Source organism: Myxocyprinus asiaticus, chromosome 47 (assembly GCF_019703515.2).
Source record: "Myxocyprinus asiaticus isolate MX2 ecotype Aquarium Trade chromosome 47, UBuf_Myxa_2, whole genome shotgun sequence".
In the NCBI taxonomy this organism is placed as follows: Eukaryota; Metazoa; Chordata; class Actinopteri; order Cypriniformes; family Catostomidae; genus Myxocyprinus; species Myxocyprinus asiaticus.
Genome location: NC_059390.1, coordinates 17224163 through 17249053, shown reverse-complemented (window position 1 = coordinate 17249053; position 24891 = coordinate 17224163). Strand labels below are relative to the sequence as shown.

Here is a 24891-nt window from a genome sequence, read left to right as displayed (position 1 = left end):
CCTTTGTGATCATGTAGGATGCAGTGCAGCGGTGAAAGATGTCCATCTAGTGAATGTTTACATGTAAAAAAAGAGAGGAAAAAATAGATAGAAAAACAGAACAATAAAAAACAGCACAGACAGATGCAAAAACATGTTTTATTTGAACGGCCCCTTATAAGACTTGGATAAATGTATATACTGAATATATATTTTTAAAGTCTTAATTGTAATCAGAAATTCATAAGTGCACAATTGTACTTTCTTTTCTATTCTCAGTCAATTCTTCTTGCAGTTGCAGCAGGCAGCAGTGTCAGTAGGTAAGGAGATTCTAGGTCCTCTAGGGGCCACAGAGACTGGTAGATTGGCCTCTTTAGACGGATCTTTGTTTGAGGCCTCTTGGCCCTGCTGGAGAGGTTGCGAGGGGACATGCTGGGACGATTGCTGGATGCAGTCATTAGAGATGTTAAGGAGAAAGCACAGCCATACTGCAAAGACAGGTATGCCTTTTAAATATGCTACTTGTCAGTGTATAGTTTTTTTTACTGTAGGCCCCAAGCCACTTAGTTATGAATTCACATCAGGCTAAATTCAAGCAATAACACATTCTTCAGTGTCCAGAACCTGTCATGAGGAGATTAGTTATGATGGTTTCAGGTGTTTCTGTAGGCTTAAAAGTCTGAGTCTTAAGTGAATGTGGTCTGTTTCAGGTGGATCTCCCTGCCATCACCGTGTGATCAAGCCACCATGTCTTTATCCAGCTCTGCGTGTGCCATGATGCTCTGCCTATGGGATCACTTGCTCCAGTTGCAGCAGCTGTTGTGTCTTCCTCTTTTTCAGATGTTCTGGCAGGGTCTCGCTGAGAGACTCGACTGCTTAATCTATGAAGACGTCAGTCTCGTTTAATTTTCATGGAATCATAATTCACTGCACAGTCTCTTTATCTTCAGAATTACTTTGAATAGCTTTGCACCTTTAAAAAATAAAGACCTACTATTTGATAATTTTCTGCTTTTTTAGTCAGGATTAACATGCATACAGTAGTTTACCATTGTTTTTATATATGTTTAATCATAATTAGTGTGTTGTTTATCTGTTGTTGGCTCTCACCCTCACAGTTGATTCTGTATAACCATTTCAATGAGAGCGGAGCTGCACAACTTCAATTTGATATGATCAGAAACCTCTTCCCTCTGTTTGGACATTACTGCAAGAGACCAGAAAACTTCTTCAAACAGTAAGTGTGTTCAATGAGAGCTAGTAAATGAAAGACCTAATTGTCTTTATCTAAAAAAAGCAAAATTCTCAGTATAAAGGAGGCCTCATCATCCTGACTCTTAAAATTGGCTCAGCGCTGTTACTGTGTGATGTGTTAAAGCAGGATGAAGACGAAGCTCTAAACCATCAGCAGCCCAGTCCTGAGTCAGCACTTAATGAGCTGGGAGTCTACAAGCTGGCCCCTAGTGATGTGCAGATCCTTCTAAACCTCCGTTCAGCATGGCTTAACCAATGACTGGCAAAGTCCCACATTTTCCAGCTCCCTGTGTAGCACTAAGAATCATGCAGATACGGGTCAGGAGCTTCAGTTAATGTTCAAATCAACCATCAGAATGGGGGAAAAATGTGACCTCAATGATTTCGACCGTGGCATGATTGTTGGTGCCAGATGGGCTGGTTTGAGTATTAGTGTAACTGCTGATCTCCTGGGATTTTCACGCACAACAGTATCTAAAATTTACTCAGAATGGTGCCAAATCTAATACTGTAGATTCAGGTCTTGTGACATACAGCAGTTTGTGACTATGAGTGTGGTTAAATAAGATGCACTCCAACAGCGCCTCTATGACTTTCTGGGGATCTGTTTTTTTGCGTGGAAATGAGACGTCTTACTACTATTCCTGCAAACACATATGTTCAACAGTTCACAAATAGTACTGGTTAAGAGACAAGCGGGCAGAGAGAAGACTTCACCCAATTGGTCACCTGTGCAGTTGAGGACATCTTCAGGCCTTCAGAATGTAGCTGCACCTGACCAACTTTTTTCAAACCTATGGACTCCCCCAGGGCACAGAGCTGAGAACAGAGAAAAACAATTCAAAAACTACCAATTTACTATGATCATTCTGATAAGTTTAAAATGATCTGTGACCTAAACATCTTTAGCTAGTTAACCCAACTATCCTAACATATTTTTAGATAAAGTGATTGTATAACAAGTATGTAAAGATGATAGTGTGAAAAGAGAAACCTGATGCTGCAGTAGTTTGTGTGTGAGAAGGTGGACAGTCTGGCTTTCTGTTCCTCTCAGCTCACTAAGCAGCAGTGCGGCCTCAGCTAAAGCCATTTGAGAGCGCAGAGAGTGAACATTGCACCCAGACAACAGGCTCACAATCTCCTAAACAGACACACATGATAGTCCAACACAATGTTCCAACCTAATCGTTTCTCACAGCCAGATCATAGCTGACCTGTAGCATGATGGTACTGTCCTCTTTGGGTCTGCCATGGTGTGTGTTAAATTGAACACCCTGTAGGAGCAGCTGGGCTTTAGCGTCCGGATCTCCCCAGGCCTCAGCCAGACCCTCTTTCAGCAACCTGAGTGCCTCTGCACCTGTAAAAACACATGCTGACTGTCAGTAAACACCAAAAACTGCAAAACACCAGTTAGAGTCAACAACACTTCTGTCACTTTGTACTTTTAAGAGCAGCTGAGCTGACCAGAGCAGATGGCAAGTTCCAGGGATGTGGCCTACGAGGGAGCAAACCGCAGCCAGTAGGATAGGTCCCAAGCGTTCTCTGGCTTCCAGCCCTGCTGGAACAAATCCAGTCTGGAGACTGACAACAGTCAGTTTTTTTTTAGTTTTTTTTTTATTAAACCAAATCTGTCTGGTTTAAGCAGTGAACTAATGTAGGTAACTTGGGGTAGTACCTGGTTAATTTTGGCACTGGATTGTCTGGGGCAGAGGAGGGTGGTCTGGGAGGAGGCAGTGGACAGAAATCACTTTGAAAGACAGGAGAGCTCTGGAGTAGACTCAGAGCAGACACTGCCAAATCTGCACTACAATAGGGATGGAAGATGTTTTCCGCCTTTTAAATTGGACACAAACACCCAGACATACATATATGCATCCCCAGCCACCCACACAGGTAATTTTCTATACTACCTAGCAGCAATTCTGCCCTGCTGCATGTTGATATTGGACCTCAACAGTCTGATCTCCACAGCCAGCTCTGGCTCTTCAGGATCATTGCTCAGCTGCTGTGGGGCAAAGAGCTCAGGACTAACCAGAGCATATGCCTCTTTCAGGAGTTTTAGCTGAAAGGGGAAAAAGACTTAACATTCACTTTGTCATTAATGTTCTTGGCAGACACTTTATAATTAAAGAAATTTCACATGTGTGTCAGTTGGTCAAAGGAATGCTCTTTGTTCAATGCAAGTTAAGATCAATTGACAGCATTTGTGACTGTTGATTACCACAAAAATGAAATACTACTTGTCCCTTTTCTTCTTAAAAAAAAGCAAAATTCTGGATTACAGTGAGGCACTTGCAATGGAAGTGAATGGGGCAAATCTGTAGAGGGTTTAAAAGCAGAAATATGAAGCTAAAAGCACTTACATTAATTCTTTGTTAAAACTTGTGTATTATGAGCTGTAAAGTTGATTAAATCATTGTTTTTATGGTTTGCGTCATAATGGCAACAAAGGTGTAAAATTAGCTATAACTTTACACAGAAAAGGTTAGTTAGTGATTTTATAACACTAAAATCATGCTTACATGCATATCCTTTATTTCTTGTGGCTATACTTTTGAAACAGTGAGCATTTTAACATTTACAAATTGGCCCCATTCACTTCCATTGTAAATGCCTCACTGTAATCCAGATTTGTGCTTTTTTAAAGAAAAGGAGGGCCAAATTGAAATTAATTTTTGTTGTAATCAACATTATGGCACAAATGCTGTCAACTGAGTTTAACTTGTATTGAACCTGGAATGTTCCATTAAGCAATCACCCGTTAAAATGAGTTTGCTATTATTATTATTTTTAATGCATCTATAACTGTTGTACATTACAACAGCACCCGGATTACTGACTGGAAAAAAATCTGGAATAATGGTCAATTTAACAAGGAGAAATATTTGTTATAACATCTGACAGCTTTAATATCATAGAAGCTGTCATTTACTGTACAAGCATAAGCATAAAGTTGTGGTATTGTAAACTGGACCACCTTGACTCTTCCTAATGTGAGTTTGTCCTTCTCTGCATTTAGCTGGAGACCCTTGGGCATCTTGTTGGGAGTAGCAAACTGAGACTCCTCAGCAGTGGGGGCATCAGATACACAAGGAGTGCTAGAACGTCTTTTCAGAGTAGAGCTTTTCTCCTCAAACTCAGATCTTTCTGTCGGTTCTCACAAACAGATAGATGATTAATCAGTGTAATTTCTAATTGTTCAAATCTGACTAGTAAGAAGAAAATACCTGGTGTCAGTGGCTCAGGCAAGTCATGTATAGTGCTACATATAGTCAATGTGAGATGAACTCTGGCCATCAGAAGCTGCCTGGTCAATCTTGAGCCATAAAGACTCATAATATCTCCATTTGGACTCCTATTGACCACATTCTCCAGAACCTAACAAACAAAGAGCGTTAAAGCTTAGTGAAAACAGTATGTTGCTAATTCTTTGATATACAGCTGTGAGAACATGCAAACTTACCTGAAGTTGTAAGGATCCAGCAGAAGCTTCTCTTGAATAAACTTATGCCTTGCCTGCAAGATAATATCCTATTTAAAATTAAAACAAACACAAAAACACTGGTAGGAAATTAGTAAATGCACAATATAAAGTGCTGAAAATAAATCCACTTTAAAAAGTTTAAAACCTTTACTTAAGGGATAGTTTACCCAAAAATAAAAACTCTACTAATTTACTCACCCTCAAATTGCTCCAAACCCATTTGATTTTCTTTCTTTCATGGAACACAAAAGGAGTTGTTAGGTAGAATGTTAGCCTCGGTCACCATTCACTTTTAAAGCATCATATTTCCATACAATGAAAGAGTAACTGAGCCTAACATTATGCCTAATGTCTTCTTTTATTTTCCACAGAAGACAGAAAGTCATACGTATTTTGAAACAACATGAGGGTGAGTAAATTATTACAGAATATTTATTTTTGGATGAACTATCCCTTTAAGGTCAGTTCTTTTATCAAATCAATTCACCTAAATTGTTGACATTAAATCTGTATGGCAGATAATTGCATATATCATTTTGGATGACTTTTGTGTGTTGTAAATTGTAGATGCTACTCTACCCAAGAAGGCTTCTCTGCTCTGTAGTAGCAGCCATAATACAGGTGAATTTCCTTGCCAAATGTGAGACTGTTGAGTTCTTTAACTGCCTGAGTAAAGGCCCCCAACTCTGTCAAGACCTTTACTTATTCACACATACATACACAAATAAAAGAATGAATAACACGCACAAAACACACTTTCACCTCACAGCTTTAACAGACATACAAGAAAATTCTACTATGAACAGAAAGTAAACATGCATTAGCACACAAATGCAAGAAATTCTAATATACCAACAGACATGAAAAGTAACACAATGTATTCAGCATGTGACAGTGAGGTGTGTATCTTGACACACAGTTCTGGCAATATACAGGTAAAGAGCTAGCATAGGAAGAGCCTGAAAACACACAAGAAATATTTATATAAGTATATGTAAGTAGATGAAACGAGCAAACACATTATATGTGATAGTTCAACACAACCACTGATTCCTTCAGGTTACCATTAGAGGAACATAAATATTTTAGAATTCAGTATGTGTCATATTAATACAGTTAGTAAGAGGGTTAGTGAGTGTGGGCTTTCTAGCAAGTTGGCCATCTTTGGAACGTTCCCAGGAGTGTATTTCCAGTCATGCCAATGCAGCTCCTATCTACCTGAATGGGCAAACACCGAAATCTCAAAAACTGTTGGCCACGCTTACGTTTAAACGTTGCTTCTTTACCTCAAATTACGCAGAAAGCGCAATTTTCCTGGCTTGTATAACTAAAGTGCATGCGCGTTCTCGAGTTGATTGACAGGCGATGTCTGTATCTAAAAGGTGATTGGCTCTTTAACCTGTAATGCGGAAATTCCTTTCCACATCCGTTGACCGTTGAGTGCTTAGAGCTCCTTGGTTGGGCATTCCAATTTCTCCCATTCATTTTAAATGGCCTGTCTCTACTAAATAAATAGTCTCTGGTGTGGGTCTAGTTAGCACCTTGAGAAGGTGCCCTGATGTATATATCCAGTGGCAGAGAAAAGACAAACTGGCAACAGTTGTGCCAAGATTCCCTCGATCTGGCTCAGAGAAGAGGTCGACACCAGGGATCAGCTCTGTCATCAAAAAGAATATGTGGCATACGCCAAGTCTATCATCGGATGGGGCATAGAGGCCATCAGTAGGCACTGCAGAGCATGTAACCATATTAAACTTTTGATGTTTGAATCCTTAAATGAGTGATACCGCTGTCACTACTTTAACTATTGTCTGAGTTAAAAAACTGAGGACTTTTTCCTCAGGAGTTTTTTCTTGTTTTACTGTTTTAAGCATAAATGTAACAAAATGCAGTGAGGTTTACTGTATGTTTAACACAAGAAAAAGAAAAGCCAATGTGGTTATAAAAATAAACTTAATCAAGAGACATATTCTCTCAAAACTAGACTTAATTTACACAGTTTTGCTTCTCAAGTACATGTATCTTGTTTTAAAGATGTTTAGATATTTTTACTGGAAAAACAGGAAAAAAATGCTGATTTAAAAAAGCTTCGCTTTTGCAGTGTGAATTCTGACCTTGAAGAGTTTGGCAGAGAGCAGACAGCATTTTGTGTGCTGGTTAATCAAGATGTGCCTGTCAGTAGAGGATAAATCACAGTGACATCATACTGACTGACTGATACTGTAATGGATCACAGTCACAAAGAACTATTTGGTTTCAACTCACTGTGCGATCTTGGCAGAAAGCAAAGCTCCCTGGAGACTGCCCCATATCCCAGCATGCCGTAGGGTTTCCTGAGAGGAGCTGCCGCCCCATGAGTCACCAGCCCAAGAATCCAGAATTCCAGAGCTCTGCAGAGCACAGTCCAGAGCCTTACTCCAGAAAGAGTGTGCTGCCCTGGAGCAGACATACAGTATACACTCATTCACATAAACAAAAACTCAAGCAAGATACTTTTTCTCCTCATTTACCATGAATGCACAAACAACATACCTAAACAAACAGTGGGGTCCAAATGTCTGAGACCACTAGTTAAAATGCTCAATATATTTTGCATTCTTGTCTAATGTAATCCAAAATTACTTTTTCAGCAAAACAATATGTGGTATTTGGTAGTTTTTTTGGAATTTGGAAAGTCCCCCTTTGCTTTAATGGCAGCATGCCATGCACTTGAGCTGGCATGGATTCCACAAGTTTGTGCAAATCGAGATGATCCATGTTACTCCAGGAAAATGTGATAATGTTTCAAAGGGCATCTTGTATGCTTCAAAAAAGCAAAGAAATTGGCTCTTTAGTCCAAAGGAGTTAACCTGTCAATGTCACAAATTTGTATTTGATAAGTGACATAGAAATAGTGCAGAATCTTAACTATGTCTTAAATAACTTTTCTTGGTTTTATATTTTTAAAAATCCTACGGCATTCTACTTATTGTTAAAAAAATAAATAATTATTATTCTAAGACTTTTGGGCCTCACTGTATATGGAAGCGCTCTAAACAATAAACAAAGTGTGAAAATAATACAAAATTTCTGATTACCACCTCATACTTCTGATTTCCATTGTAGAAATGCAGGTTTCCAAGGTCATGGAGTGCTTGCACCTGCAGGGAGTTGTACTTGTTTGCTTGAAGATATTCTGCATGAAATCACAAAACAACATTTATATTTACTGGGAAAGACTGCTCAGGAAAATATTCTGGTCTCTTCAGTAAAGGCTGCGTGTAGCATGCCAAATTAGTTCTCACTAATGAAATTGCTGTTGGAGGAGAGAATCATCTGGATATGTGATGGAGGCAGGGTGGTGCTGTAGATGAAGCTCAGAGAGCTGTAGTCTTTAGTGGACAGATCTGGAGGGCTGATGTCAGGCAGGGTGCTGGCTGCTAAGCTGAATTCCACTTTTCCCTGCAGAACAGTGTTGGTCTCCTTACAGAACAGCACCTCAACCTCTGCTTAAATAACAGACACATTCAGTGTAAGGTGTTATTTAGTGCTTTGCCTGAAACTAATTTTAGAAGAGCTAATTAAGGTAGTATGTAACGTGTGTAACGTGTATCGTGCTTACGGTGCTGTGCGTCAGCCAGCAGCAGATGCAGATGCAGTAGAGTTTGACTGTGCGGGAAGGTCAGTAGTGTTTGATGTCTTTTCTCCAGAGACTCTCTGAAACAGTGCAGTGTGTCCTCCACATCCAGTGGTACACACACTAGACACATAGCTCTCTTCACATCTGTTGTAATGAGGAAAATAATCAATTTAACACACACACAAAACTTAAACATATGGTCCTTTTAAACCCATTAGATAAAAGTGTTATACATGACCAAGAAGCACTACAAATGTGACACACTTTTGTCATGCAAACACACACACAGCAAAAATCAGAAAATAAAAAGGGGCCTGGTTCCTGCTGTCTAATCTGTACCTGGAAGTTTCTTGGGCTCTGGTAGAGAAGCACTTGTCCAAAGCTGGCAAGTGAAGTGAAGTCCTTGGGGAGACATCAACTGACTGTCTGCATAGTTCCTGCAGGTCACCTATGGACATCAGTCACAAAAACGCAGCAACAACATTTTCCCAACTGCAAACACAACTGGAATACCCATGACAAAGGTTTTTGGTGAAAACTGCCAATGGTTGTTAATCATAGAACTCAAATTGTAAAGTAGTTTTCCCAAGTTCTTATTTTTGTTCACCTTCTCTCCAGTGATCATCTCAGTGTAGGTGAAGTGAGGTTGGGGAGAAGGTGGGCCCTCGAAACAGCTGATCGTGTCCAACAGCCTCTGTGCATGCACCAAAACTGGTGTTACCATGTGAGAGTAGCACTCCCTGGAAAACAAGCCACAATATGGGAGACTTGTATATAAAACAAGTTGTGATCATAGCTGTTAATTGCAACTATTTCAAAGCTATGCTCTTGGGACATTAATATCTGTAAAAAAAAATCATATTCATAAACATTTTCATAAACAAATCATATTCATTAACAAAACATTTGAAAAATCAAAGCGACTCAGTATCATAGTGTTAGCAGCATACCGTGTGTATGTGTTATAAAGCAGGGTGAGGTGGGCAAGACTCTCCCAATTAGCCTGGTTGTACAGGAGCTCTAGTGTGTGTAGCACCAGAGTTCAGAGCCAGTGGAGATCTACCACTGTACCATCATCCATTGGAGCAGAAAAGTACAGACTTGCATCCAGCTCATCCTCTTCCACACCATGAACATTCCACAGCTAGATCATAAAAAACAACAACATTTGGAATATGCACCGCAACTAGAGGTTGTAGCTGATGCCTTTGAGCTGCAGTTTACATACTAGATATCCAAAACTTGTTGCACTGCTATGAACAAAAATGTCCAAAGGGACAAAAAGTAAAACATATACTTTAAATCCACAATGGAGCAGAGATTTGATATGACTTTCAGGATTGGCTATGGTAGGATTTTTCAAGTAGACACTTTATCAGAGGACTTTTATTCTTACATCAGCAAATGTACTCTATGTGTATTCAAATATAAGCAGATGAGATTGAGGTGTATTGACCTTCAGTCTCTCCATCATGTCCATGAGAAGATCTGAAGCCAGCACCAATAGAGGAGTGATCACAGTATACAGCTGATCTACTGTCAGTTGTCTGCTGTGGGCATCAGCCAGGGAGGGTTTGCTCCCCCATCTGTGCCAGCACACTTGACTGGTCCCACAGAGTCTGACACACCCATTGTAAAGTTGTCCAGTGACACCAATGATGTGCCAGCACCTAGTTATACACAAAATAATAAAAAAAAGATTCTGTACCAATTTCTAGGTCACTAATCAAATGTAAGCACATTTTTGAAACTTCTGGGATATCATGGATTATCAGGTTTTGCAACTTGTGGAGTTCATGCCAGCTTGAGTAAATGCTGTCATAAAAGCAAAAACGTACTAAGAAATCAGTTTACCAGAGCAATTTAGATTCAGCTTAAATTAGATTTTATAATTTTTCAGCTAACCAGAATTCTACTTGATTTGAGGAAATGTGCTCATGATGAACTAACATCCAAAGCAAATAATAAATATTTTCACTTAAATACTTAATGTTCCTAATACCACAAAGCAGCATCAAGGACCCTCAAATTCTAATTCTGTCATACTGGAGATACTGCAACCCACCCCGATAAGTGCTTCACATCCCTTTGGTAAGCGCAGCGTCCAGGATGGGGTGCAGCTTTGGGATGAGTCAGTTCAGGTTTCCTGATATGTTGTGGAACATTCTTCCACTTTACTAGTGTTCCAGAGCGTGCCAGAAAGAAGACAGCGGCAGATGACTGAAACTGGAGTTCACAAGAGAGGAAAGAAAACAAACTCATGACCATTGCCATTTGAGAGGACAAATCACTAAGGAACAAGCTCTGCTGCTTTTATTTTTTATTCAGATGAGGGATAAAAAATGTTTTAGGATCATACAAAACCAGACTTGAGATTCAGAGTATGATCCACATTAGAAGTTTTTGGAAGAAGACTCCAAATGAAATTACTAATAATAATTCAGGAAATGTCAGGGTTTCGCTACTGGGTCTAAGTACCAGAGCTGGTGAGGCGGGCCCAGGTTTCTCCTCAGCAGTCCTAGGTGGGCATGGGCCAGGCTCAGGTTGACATGGCAACACCACCGTGAATCCTCAGAGTGGCTCTCTCTCAGCTTCCAGTTGTGACGATACCTTCTGATAAAAGCAGCCAGTTGATTTAGCAGAGTTTCCACAGCTTTCACCTCTCTGAGAGACATAACAGAAAATACAAACATATAGTTTGAAAGACGTCTTAATGTAAGCATACTGTGTACGCATAATGTGCCTTTGCCAGACTGCTTTTTGTGGATTTCTCGTCAGCATTTAATCCAATGCAGCCCATTATTCTGGTAAAGAAACTTGTCAATGAGTTTAGTGTCAATCATAGGCTTGTTTTATGGATTCTGGACTTTTTAATAGGTAGGCAACAAAGGGTTAGGGTTAATGCAGCTTTATCCGATACATTATACACATGTATCGGATCACCTCAAGATGCGTACTTTCAGCAATTCTTTTTATTCTTTATTCTCAGGCCAGCTGTCATGTTGCAAAATATGCAGATGACACGGTTCTCCTCTCCCTGCTTTCAAGCTTGGAGCACGATGATAGCCCTGCATTGCATGAGTTTATCACCTGGTGATGGAGTAAACTGCAAATAAATATCTCTAAACAAAGGATGTGGTGGTTGATTTAAGAAAAAATGCTCCTAAACTGGAACCAGTATACAACCCTAATTCCGAAAAAGTTGGGACAGTATGAAAAATGCTAATAAAAACAAAAAGGAGTGATTTGTAAATTATATTCACCCTTTGAAATATTGAAAGCACTACAACTACACATTATATGATGTTTTTCCTTGTGAATTTCATTGTTTTTTGAAAATGTACAGTTTTTTTCAAATCAGATGATTGCAACACGCTCCAAAAATTTGAGAGAGGGGCAATTTAAGAGTAGAAATAATTTGATGAGTTGAAATAACAAGGCAATGTGAAACAGGAGATGTTAAACAGGTGAGGCAATTGTGTCATAGCATATAAGAAGCCTCCAAAATCAGCCTAGTCCTTCAAGAGCAAGGATCATTCGAGACTTGTCAGTTTGCCAACATATGCTTCAGCAAATAATCCAGCACTTTGAGAACAATGTTCCCCAAAGACAAATTGGATGGATTTTGGGCATTTTACCCTCTAGAGTGCACAATATATTTAAAAGGTTCAAGGAATCTGGTCAAATCGCGGTGCGTAAAGGGCAAGGCGAAAACCACTTCTGAATGCACGCGATCTCTGATCACTCAGACGTCACTGTCTTAAAAAACAGTATTCATCTGTAATGGATATCTTGAACATGGGCTTGTGATAACTTTAGTAAACCTTTGTTAGTCAACACCACTCGCCACTGCATCCACAGATGCAAGTTAAGACTTTACTATGCAAAGCAGAAGCCCTACATCAACACTGTCCAGAAGTGCTGCCAACTTCTCTGGGCTCGGTCTCATCTTAGATGGAAAGTAGAACAGTGGAACTGTGTTTTTTGGTCTGACGAGTCCACATTTCAAAAAGTTTTTGAAAAGCAAAGCCATCATGTTATCTGGGCCAAAGAGGAAAAGGGCCATCCAAGCTGTTATCAGCGTCAGGTCCAAAAGTCAGTGTCTGCATGGGCCAGGGGTGTGTCAGTGCTCATGGCTTGGGTAACTCGCTCATCTGTGAGAACACCATGAATGCAGATAGATATGTACAAATTTTGGAGCAACATATACTGCTATCCAGCACCGTCTTTTCCAGGGACGTCCCTGCAATTTCCAGCAGGACAACTTCAAACCACATACTGCCCGGATTTCAAGTGCATGGCTGTGTGAGCAGAGAGTGTGAGTGCTAGATTGGCCTACCTGCAGTTCTGACCTGTCTCCAATTCAGAATGTGTGGAGCATTATGAAGCACACCATACGGCAACAAAGACCCCATACAATTGTGCAGATAAAGACCTAGATAATGGATGAATGGGGGGATATTCCACTTTCAAAACTTAAACTTGTGTCTTCACTGCCTAAATGCTTAATAAGTGTTATTAGAAGAAATGGTGATGTTTCACAGTGGCAAACACTCGACTGTCCCAACTTCTTTGGAGCGTGTTGCAATCATCTGATTTGAAATTACTGTACAGTTTAAAAAAACAAGGAAATTCACAAGGTAAAACATCATATAATGTGTAGTTGTAGTGCTTTCAATATAGCAAAGAGTGAATATGATTTACAAATCACTCCTTTTTGTTTTTATTAGCATTTTTCATACTGTCCCAACTTTTTTGGATTGGGATTGTATATTAATGATGTAGGGGTGGACAGAGTGGAGGAGTATAAGTATCTTGGGAAACATTTTGATAATAAGTTAAAGTTTGAGCAGAACACTGAGGTTATCATTAAAAAGGCACATAAAAGACTCTATGTTCTGAAGAAACTAAATTATTTTTGTGTCTAAAGATCTATCCTGATGACCTTTTATAGTTAATTTATTGAAAGCGTCCTGTGTTTTTCATTTATATGTTGGTTTTCATCACTCTCTCTCAAGAATAAGAACTGCCTGCAAACCATAGTTAGGACTTGTTCAAAAATTACTGGTGTGTCTTTGCACAGCAAGTTATAAGGAAGACTTGGAGTATTATGGGAGATGACACACATCCCTTGTACCCTAATTTTGCCTTCAGGCAGGCATTTATGGAGCGTCAGGTGCCTAACTAACTGTTACAACTTTACTTTTGTGCCAGAGGCTATCAGCCTATGTAATTTATAAAATTGTATCTACTTATTTATTCTATTTACTAATATCTATATTTATATATAGAAAGCGTGCTGCAATATGTTTAATATGTATTATGTTTTCTATGTTCTATGAAGTGCTGTAATTTTTTGGTCTTAATGTACTGTACCTTCGATATACATGCATGGTCTTCTACTGTTCTTGTTTGTTGTGTTTGAAAACCTACTATTAATTGCCCCTTGTGGGATTAATAAAGTTGTAAACTTAAACTTATAAAGAATCCATTTTTGAATACTAAATGTTTCTGAATATTTTAGAAAATGAGTTTTGGTCGCTTAATTGTTTGTGAAGGATCTGTTGAACAGAAATGTAACATTATAACAATATTACAGTATATAGATGATGAATTTGATAGCACATGAACTACTAATCTTCTAAATATTATATTAAATTTGTTAATGACAGTTATAATAAAGTGTTATGCAAACAATATACAGAAACAAAGATGTGTGAGATTTTTCAGCAATTTTTTACCTTTCAGAGTTTTGGCTCTTGAATGCACTCAGTAGCTTCTTCTGTAGTAGTGACTTTTTGCCACCCTGCAATGTGTTACCTTTTTGTTTCTGAAACAAAGATTCATGGTTTTAATTGACAGAAAGAAAGAAAGAGTGCATGTGGCATGTGAGTAAATTAACCTCCTCCCCTGGTAGATCTGTATGCTTCTATAGCCTGAATAGATCCTCATCATGTCTAGAAATATTACAGGCAGCAAAGAAATGTAACACAAAAACATCTACACTCCCAAAATTATACTGCATGCATGGACCTACACAGACACACACATACTCACCTGCAGAGCAAATTCAAAATGTTCTGCTCCCATTGCAGCACCAAATCCAGCTGATCTTCTTGCAGAGCTTTCTGGAGCAAGCATCCAACAAACTCCAGAAAACAAGATTTCTGTTTGAAATTTATCACAACATCAAACACACACACACACACACACACAAACTTGTTTTTATATCATTGTGGGGACTCTCTATAGACTTCTATGCATTTTATGGATTTTATACAGATCTAACGATAATTTCTGTCCCCTAACGCTAACCCTAACCCTACCCCTAAACCTAACCCTCACAGAAACCTTTTTGCATCTTTACATAAAAAAACAAAACAAAAAAAACATCGTTTAGTATGTTTAATAAACCATTTCCCTCGTGGGGACCACTGGCTGGGCCCCACAAGGTAGGTGATCTCAGGTTTTACTATCCTTGTGGGGACATTTGGTCCCCACAATGTAGTATAAACATGTACACACACAAACACACTGAGTGTATGCTAACTCATTCAGTGAATCAGATTTTTATTTATTATCTGTTTTTTGTTGTACCCTCTTGGAAGGCTTTCTGGAGGGAACTATTTTCAATCCCCATGTGGTGTACGACACAGTCTTCCTGTCCAGTGAGCTCATGTCCATGAGACACTGCAACAAATGAGTCCATAACAAGTTAAATATACACAAATACTATACAATTCATTTTAATGTTGTTCCACATGATCTTAATAAAACATGATATGAGAGTTGAAGGCAATCATACAGTGTACATGCAGAAGCAAAATCAAAGGACTGTAATTATGGTCTGAAGTGTCCCTCTGATCTGCAATCTGAGAAATGAACTGTTTTGTTACAAGAAGTGGCATCATCATTTCCAAATGTTTGCATGTTTTTTATGACAGTGACCTCTAAAGCTTTTAACTGTTCACTTGGCTCCTCTTCATGGGTGGAAACTGCCTTCTTGAAATCAGACACACACATTAATACTTGAATACACTGAATATGCTTTATTTTGTCCGTATGGAAGCCTGCACTGACAGAAAATTGCTTCAAGTATTTAAATCATTCACATGCAACACATCAAGAGCAAAATATTGTAGATTAAGATGTTTCACACGCCCCTTCATGTTCCACTGATTATGTTTTTTTGAGGGCCTGCTGTGGAGGCTCAGTGATCTCCTGAAGAAGTTTCTTTCCCAACCCAATCACAGATGATGCCATTCCTCTCTCGTGAGTGAAGTGCAAGCTCTAAAAACACGCAAACAATTGCATCTAATAATTTTAAACAAATGCAAACACACAGCCCTTACTTTGGTGACATTGTCAAACACATCTAGTTATGCATTTATGTGTATGTATTTGGCTGGGCAACATGTTTTTACCTTGGCTAAATAATATGTAATACAGGCGACCATGTGCTGCATGGACTCTGTGGCGTTAGCAGCCCGTTTCTGCTTGAGCACTCTTTGGATTTCCAGCAGCACAGTAAAGTCCTTGGGCAGCACCTGAAACAGACAAATGCAGAGAAACATCAAAATTCCCCTCTGCTATAGTGATTTAGTCATAAAGTATAGAGATGATTTGATCCTATAATGATGGAGCTCCTGATTAATGTTCCCTCCAACCTGATCCTAAAACAGCTTCCAATAGACCTTACTCACAACAGCACTATGTTTGATATTTAACCTGAATGAAAATGGGGCTGTGAGGGATTTACAGATTAGATTTACAGCTTCTTCAATTACATGCACTCTATAAAGCTATGTAAAGCTCCTAGATCACATCTGTATTCCACAACTTGTGTTATCTGATGTTTTTTGTCAACTGAAATTTCTTGGAAAGATGTTTTTTCAATGTTTCATCAGTGGAATGATCCACAAACCTTTAAATAACAGTACAACCAATTGAAGAGACCATAAATCTATCTCTCATAGGCTGGTTGTCATTCCCATAACAAATTAATGATGGCGCTACTGTGAATAAGGTCCATAAACTAATATTCAAATCTTCCAGACATAAAACTAATAGATCACTTATGTGTCACTTATGTGTTTTTGTCCTAAATTGGCAATTAAATAGGGGGATTATGAAGCAAATATACAGGTAGTCACCTCTATTGTAGATTAATGGAGCCAGAAGGCCGTAACAGCTCACTACTGCCTACAAAGTGTCACTGCTCTTATTGAGGTGCAAAGCAAGATCTATGGCCACCAACATCCGTTCACACTTGGCAAGCCTGGCCTCCTGTGTTGGATGTAAAGATAGACCAGATTTACAAAAATTAGAGACAATTACTTGAGAAAAATTGGGCTGGCTGACAATGTGATCAGTTATGATTAAATATTCAAAATATCTTAAGGCCAGTTTCACTCTACAAGTACTAACCTGGCCCCAGATCAAAGGCCCCCCATTAGAGAAAGAGTCACAGAATAGACAATAGAATAGAATAGTCAGACATCTTGAGGGAGAGTGTATAATGGAAGACCAGCAGCTCTAAGTGTAAATCCATGGATAGGCCAGAAAGGTCATGGGTACTGCTGTCTTCTAAAACTTCGCCACTCATGGAACTCTTGGTTTCACCACACTTCTGTGGCTGAGAAAGAAGTCATGTATTTGATATAAAGCATGCTTAACATATGCATCTATGGTAAACTCTCTGTAAATGAGAAAAACACTGGAACTCATTTTGATTGATATATTTGGATTAGGGTAAAAGTGTTTGATAAGGAAAGGTCTTAGTACTAGATTTGTGCTCTTTTCCATATTTTAGTCTCTTCATATTCATACTTCAAACAGGAATTAATGTTTGGGGCTTGTGTTGCAGTAAACAGAACTTGGTATATACTCTTACCTGCATGAAAACCTCATCAAAGACAGCAGAGCTCCCATAGAGTGAATTGGCTCTGCCCCTGGACACACACTCTATGCCTTGCTCCACCAAATCCAGTGCAGTCTGCAACTGCTCTGTTTTGGACCTCTGTAGACATTCAGTACATGCAAGTATAAAACTGTTTACCAAGGTTGGGAAGACAACTTCTCTAAATCCTGTAAATTCTGATCTTGTTCATTTTTATGCAATAATACCATTTGTAAATGTACAAGTGCTGTAAGATAAACTTTCAGTGGTGTTTTACTTGCATGAATTCTGTTTTTCTCTCATAGGACAGCCTACAATATAATGTGTGCTTGCAGTTTTTCCAACAGGGATGGACTCTTCACTGCTGTCTTCAGTGGTGGCTATAGAAGCACAGAGCAACACATTCCAATGTTTTACAAAATGTGTTACTAAAGGCATCACCATCATGTTTTATTTTTATTTTATTTTAATGATCACACATTTGCACATATACAGTGAAATTCAGTTTTTTTTCACATATCCCAGCTAAGCTGGGGTCAGAGTGCAGGGTCAGCCATGATATGGCACCCCTGGAGCAGATAGGGTCAAGAGCCTTGCTCAAAGGACCAATGGTGGCATCTTGGCGGTGCTGGGGCTTGAACCCCCGACCTTCTGATCAGTAACCCAGAGCCTTAACCGCTGAGCCACCACTGCCAACTAATGTTTACAGTGTATGTCTGACAAATAGGGCAATACTTGGGTATCCCTTGGGTATATAAGGTTGCTGTGTTAAACCCCTCTACTTGGTACATAGTACCTGTTTTTCTGCCTGACTGTGGTGGGGTATCTGCACTGCTTTCCAGCACCATGGCCAGTCTCAGAGTCATTTCAACCACAGATACAAGATCTATTTCAGCCAGCTGATACTCATGGGCCACTTCACACAGCAAGAGCAGGGTCTCCACCCACTACGGAACAAATTGTCATGTAAAAAAAAAAACTACATTTAAAGTGACAGTTCACCTAAAAATAAAAAATTATGCAATCATTTACTCTGCTTATAGTCCCAAACCCATCTGACTTTCTATTTTGCGTGGAACACATAAGTAGGTGTAGGAATGTCACTATTCACTTTTATTCACTTTCTGTCATAATAAGTATTTTACGTCAATGTTAATTGGATTATTAATAGTGCTGTCAGCGTAACGCGTTAATGCATGCGATTTATTTAAAATGTTTAACGCGTAGATTTTTCTTAATCACGATTAAGGCATGTGCCGATTTAACATTAGATTCTGATATTTTATTCAGCTCTGTGTGAGTTGTTAACACTGTTAGAGGGCAGGGCCTTTGTGATGTGTTTAGTGGGGACATTACACTCATACACACACACACAAAAAAAAAAAAAAAAACACACAACAGCAAGTCCATGCCAATGATCAAGTGTTGGAGAAAGAACCTCTTATAAAACTAATGCTGAAGGGACTTCGCAGGACTTCACTGAAGTCCTTCACACGTCTTTTGTAAGTCAGCATTTGACCACATAAGCATGTAAATTCTTATAAACCCTCTATGCAGCTAGTTTTTATCCCTGTTGACGCTCCGCTTAAATTTCATATAATTTCAACTTTGTACCCATTGCCGCCGAGCATTTGTAGTGCCAGCTAATGATCACCGGACAGTTTGGATGAATTAACTTTTGGAAGTGCCACCGCTAAAAGCAGAACAAGATGCGCTTTTCATATGGAGTTCAATGCAGCACTGAATCCCCTGACACGAATCATGTGCATTTCAATTCTAAAGTGAAAAGACAGCCTGCCTGACTGATTAATATTAAATGAGGGTTTAATGTGCATTGCAATGAGTACTAGTTCTGTCAATCAATCAACATCCCACTTAGACTTTGGGAAATGTTTAATGTTACTGGAACTGGAACTATTTTAGTGAATTTCTGTCTTTATACTGCGGAGTTTGGAAAATGTTAAGAAAGCATTTTTGTCACATACTGTCTTGTTTTTTTCTAATGTATTGTTCTTTCCAAATAAAAAATAAAATAAAAAAATACATTATGACAGGAAATAAATATTTAGAGAGTCAAATTTAACTACTTTTAAAATCTGAGATTAATCGCGATTAACTATGAAAAATTATTAGATTAATCGTGATTTAAAAGAATTTAATCTACCGACAGCCCTAATTATTAATAACCTGGTCTTGGTTTTCCATCTTTCCCAGGTATTGCACAGGATCATAGTACCTCGTCTATGGTCTTTGAAAGACGCTTTTGCATTTTGCCCAAAAGAACAGCACAATGTCCAGCACCAAGTCGGCATCAGGTTGAATATTCTGCGTGCAAAAACAAAACACACTGTCAGGTTACCCACAACATTTCAATGATCTCTTTAGAGGGTGGGACAGAGAGCTGACCTTGTCTGCCTTGCAAATACACACATGAAGCATCTGAATAAGATTGAAGAATTCTTCTGTCATGCTTGCCGGCCCAATATTCTTGTCTTTATCTGTAGAGGAAAAGGCATTATGTGTATTTTGGGTTTTTATAAATAATAACAATAATAATAATAATAGTTGCAGGAACTTTCTTGAGTGTTGCATGAGTCTATCTGGCTATACATTCGGACAGTTCGCATGTCTTTTGCTAACAATGTGTTATAAGTGTATAAATTAAAATTCATTATATTCCAGAAGAAAAATGAATAGTAAACCAGCTTTACCATGGACAGAAGTGTCTTTCATGATAAATTTAACCCTTTGAGTGGACATCACACATTCCACAGCCTCCAAAAGCATAAGGTCCAGCTTGAATTTCCCGAACAGACAACCCTCCATGTTCTGCATACAGGACAAGAAAAGATCGCTAAGAAGGTAGATCAGATATGCTGATTTTTTTATTTTTTATTACAGAATTACTCACAGCTAGAACTGATGTAAGAGCAGTACAGAGCAAGCAAAACAAATTCCACTGTTCATATCTGAAGAGCTGCTTCACAAACTTCACCGCAGCATCTACTGGGATCTTACTCTTCCCTGTGAGACAAAAAACAGTCCCTGAACAGTGCTTCTCTACATATAAACACACAGAAACACATAAGAGTGAAAGGGAAAGAGGCATGCTGAATGAAACAACTACACCATCTACAGCCATCTCAAAGAGAGTGGAAGTAGGAGTGACTGCATTCACAGAGGGAGGCAAACTCACATCAAAGATGTGTTCTGAACCCCCAATCCCTATGACAAAAAAGGGAACATTTAAACTCTACACGAAGTGATGTGTACTTATACAGAGGCAAAGAGTATTATAATGTTTATCACACAGTAAGTTAATGTCGGCTGATATGAGTTCCAGTACCACTTCTTGGACCTCAGATTCTTCAGGCAAGCAGGTGTGCAGTGGCCTGACAGAGCTGTCATGAAGAACTTCCAGCACAGCCAAGAACTGAGCAGCATTACCTTCAAATATCTCCATCAGAATACGCTCAGTGAGCGTGCGAGGCCATGGAGTCTACAAGAAGAACAACTGGGAAAAAAAGAGGAATCCTGTAAATCTAAGCATTGCAACTAAATAATGTACTGTAGAACACTCACTAGCTATGGCTCTCTTAAACTGATCTTCTGTTTGGGCCTTCTGTTCCTGCATGTCTCATACACCGAATGCTTAAACACCATCACTGCAAGCTTAATTTCATCAATGAAGCAATAACATGATGCAAGACAGGTAAGAAGCAGGCAGTTATAATATAAGAACTATTAAACAACAGCATGTATTGTTTAGTCAGATAAAATAGGATTTCATTATCACTTTTATCGTGGCCTCTTTAAAAACTTGTTGGGTCTCAAATGACACTTGGGCGCCAGTCATCTCTTCCAGCTTGGCCAATTCACTGATCTCGCCATGGGGTCTTTGTGCAAACACCTATTGCCAGATAAAGCACAACAGGAGGCAGATGTGGTCTTCTTACATTACCTTAGATATCAGTTACAAAGTATTTTACCATTAAAGGAATAGTTCACCCAAACATGGAAATCTGTCATAATTTATTCACCCTTGTGTTGTTCCAAACCTGTATGACTTCCTTTCTTATATGGAACACAAAAGGAGATGTTTTAATGAATATCCTGGTCTGACTTTTAAATGCAATGGCTGTTGTGACTCAAAAGTATTGACAGCTTTATGATAGCTTACGATAGGTTTTGGTGAGAAACAACTACTTGTGAACATGCAACAGACATCAAGATTTGGACTGAAAATGGTAATAAATTTGTTTCTCACCAAAACCTATTGTATGTCTTCACAAGACTTGGAATATGATACACAAATAGCATGGACTATGATACTTTTGTATCCTTTTAACCCTTAAATGCATGGGTGTTTCGCCTAACATTAAACTCCAAAAATAGGTACGGGGTGGAATGGGGTCCCGGGTCATTAAAGACTCGAGGTCTTTTGGGGTAACCCCCCCAAAGAATCAAAACAAGCAAGTACAAACCCCCCAATATTTATACCATGATCAATGGAAACATGTAAATGCTTCACGCATTCCTTTATATGCCCTTTAAACTCTTGTAGGTCACTTTTTAAGGCTGATAGTACAGCGTTGCATTTATCCAGGGGTCCATAATAGAATGCTGGTGCAGAGTCCATTTTTAAAGCGAGAGGGCTACAAGGGGTTTGAGTCTGTTGTTATGGATAAGAAGCGCGTACACTGCTTACAGGGCAACACCATGCGCGTGAAGAAGCCTACCTTTTTATTAGCAGTTTGTGAAAAACATAATGAAAATGGTATACATTTATAAAACACTATAACTGAATAAGGAAAAACTTACAGAACGTTATTCAAAATTATAACAATCCATTTTCTCACATGCCAACCTGCCATCTACTGGCTGGAAGTGATACAACCACTGATCAGTGGATACAACACGACTGTTAAACGCGAATCTACCGATATAATGTGCATGTTGCAAATATTAACACACATTTTTACATATTAAAATATTTTAAATATTTATAAGTAATTTTACAGTGACCTATTATAAATAACAAAAATCCTACGTGATCTACATTTTCTATTAGCTGTTAAATGAATCTGCGCCCTCGAAATTAAAGTGTGACGTTTGTTTTCCTCCACCCGGACTGTTGTACAATCATGTCACATGTGCAGCAGTAGCTCACGTTTAAAGTTTGCCGTAAGGACACACGACTGTGACTCCAGGGTTAGTAACATTTTAAAATATTGTGCCATGAGAACGTGTTTAATATAATACGAGTCCTATGTTTGTACTGACATGAGTAGTTTAAACTCTAGGTTAGTTATTTTGAAGAGCTAGCTTGTTGTTGTAGCATTAACAGGTGACATTGAATGGAATACATGCTTTTTGGACCGGTTTTAAAGATGCCCCAATGTTTCTTTTTAATAATTATTTCAAGTCGTGTGACCTACTAGAATGTGAATTGATGTATTGTTCTTTTAGATAAGTGAGCATAATTGTATGCATCCTTACTTTAAGTAAAGGGATAGTTCACCCAAAAATGAAAATTCTCTCATCATTTACTCACTAATGCCATCCCAGATGTGTATGACTTTATTTCTTCTGCTTAACACAAACGTGGATTTTTAGAAGAATATCTCAGCTCTGTAGATCCTCACAATGCAAGTGAACGGTGATTAGAACGTTGAAGCTCCAAAAAGCACAAAAAGGCAGCTTAAAAGTAATCCATAGGACTCCAGTGGTTAAATATGTCTTCTGAAGCAATCCAATCGGTTTTGGATGAGGACGGACCAAAATATAACTCCTTTTCCACTATAAATCTTGACATCAGCAGGCTCCTTGGCAATCATGATTTTAAGCTCAATTACACTTCCTATAGCGCCATCTAGCATCGAGCTTGAAACCATGATTGTACCTAGAAACTGCAATTTCAAGATGTACAGTGAAAAAGGAGTTATGTTTTGGTCTTTTCTCACCCAAAAGCTTTTGGATCACTTCTGAAGACATGGATTATACCACTGGAGTCATTTGGATTAATTTTGTGCTGCTTTTTGGAGCTTCAAAGATTTGGTCACCATTCACTTGCATTGTATGGTCCTACAGAGCTGAAATATTCTAACAAAAATCTTCATTTTTGTTCAGCAGAAGAAAAAAAGTGATACACATTTGGGATGGCAGAGGGTGAGTAAATGATGAGAATTTCATTTTTGGGTGAACTATCCCTTTAATGATTAGATTGTAATTATGGTGCTTTGTGGAAGCTGATATTCTTTCATAATATGTATTTTGGTTTATTATTTAAATCAGGGGTGTCAAGTCATGCTCCTAGAGATCTACCTTGTTGCAGAGTGTAGTTCCAACCCTAATCAAACAAACCTGAACCAGCTAGAAGTAGAAATAGATTTTTAAAAAGTAAATTCTGCATGAAGGTAGCTCTCTAGGAGCAGGATTGAAAACCCATGATTTAGATTATTGCCATTTTATCAACATAGGCTTTGCTCTGCTGCTCCCCTCACTCATGTTTTTCTTGGTCTCCTTTAGTTGTGCTTCATGTATGCTGAGGATGTTTAGTCTCAGCAGTCTTGGAGGACTCCGCTCATATATGACATCAAGGAGCATCCTGCAGTCAACAATTAAATCATCCCACACTCCAGGAACAAATAACCTTTCACATCATGTTCCAAAGGGCATGTTCTCCTTGTACAGATCCCTCAAAAAGATGCAACAGGCCCAGTTCAGGACATCAGCTCATGGTTTTCCTTCACCACACCATCGTCAATCATGTTTATTCTTAGAACCAAGAGCTTCCTATTCTCAGAGCTCCTCTAAACCTCCAAACCCAGGCTCGTTCGCAGGGATCAAACTGCGCACTCGACTGGTGGTGACACTGCTGTTTGGAGGTGGTATCATAGGTACCTGGTGGTATGTGTACCAGGAGAAGCAGCAGAGGCTGCAGAAGCAGAGACTGGAGCAGTTGAGGAAGGTGGCTGTAGGACAGGGAGACTTCCACTTGTTGGACCACACGGGACAACGCAGGACTAAACGGGACTACTTGGGCCATTGGGTGCTCTTATACTTCGGTTTCACCCACTGCCCAGATATCTGCCCAGATGAGCTGGATAAGATGACCAGTGTGGTACGTATTCTGGATAAAGACCCTAGCTTGCCCTCTGTTCAGCCTTTGTTCATCACAGTTGACCCTGAGAGAGATGATGTGGCCGCTATGGCTAAGTATGTGAAAGACTTCCATCCACGACTAGTTGGACTGACAGGGACCGCAGAGGAAGTGAAGGAGGCAGGACGGGATTATAGGGTCTACGCCAGTGCTGGCCCTAAAGATGAGGATGGAGATTATATTGTGGACCACACCATACTAATCTACCTGGTTAATCCAGATGGCCTGTTTCTGGACTACTACAATAGAATGAAAAATGACAACCAGATTGCTGAGAGTGTTCGAAATCATATGAAAATGTATGTTAAATTATTTCCAGATTAATACATGGAATTGTGAAAAAAACTTTGTGCACAAAGTTTGTAATTGCCACACAATAAACTGACTTGGTATGGGCAATGATTTCTGATTCAGTTCAGCTGATTAAACCAGCATCAATATAGGATTATTATTTAGCCAATCTAAAACAGGCACTTTCAAAACAGATTGAGAAG

General features: G+C 39.0%; 1 protein-coding gene and 1 pseudogene across 1 annotated transcript; one reads left to right on the top strand and one right to left on the bottom strand.

Annotated features, from left to right (window-relative positions):
• Positions 1–84: 84 nt before the first annotated feature.
• On the bottom strand, positions 85–21125 carry LOC127436609 (uncharacterized; annotated as a pseudogene).
• A 1184-nt stretch (positions 21126–22309) lies between these two features.
• On the top strand, positions 22310–24830 carry LOC127436375 (protein SCO2 homolog, mitochondrial-like). Its single transcript, XM_051690472.1, has 2 exons — positions 22310–22446; positions 23764–24830. Exon 2 carries the CDS (start codon positions 23777–23779, stop codon positions 24719–24721), a length of 945 nt encoding a protein of 314 aa, XP_051546432.1. The 5' UTR covers positions 22310–22446; positions 23764–23776; the 3' UTR covers positions 24722–24830.
• Positions 24831–24891: the final 61 nt, after the last annotated feature.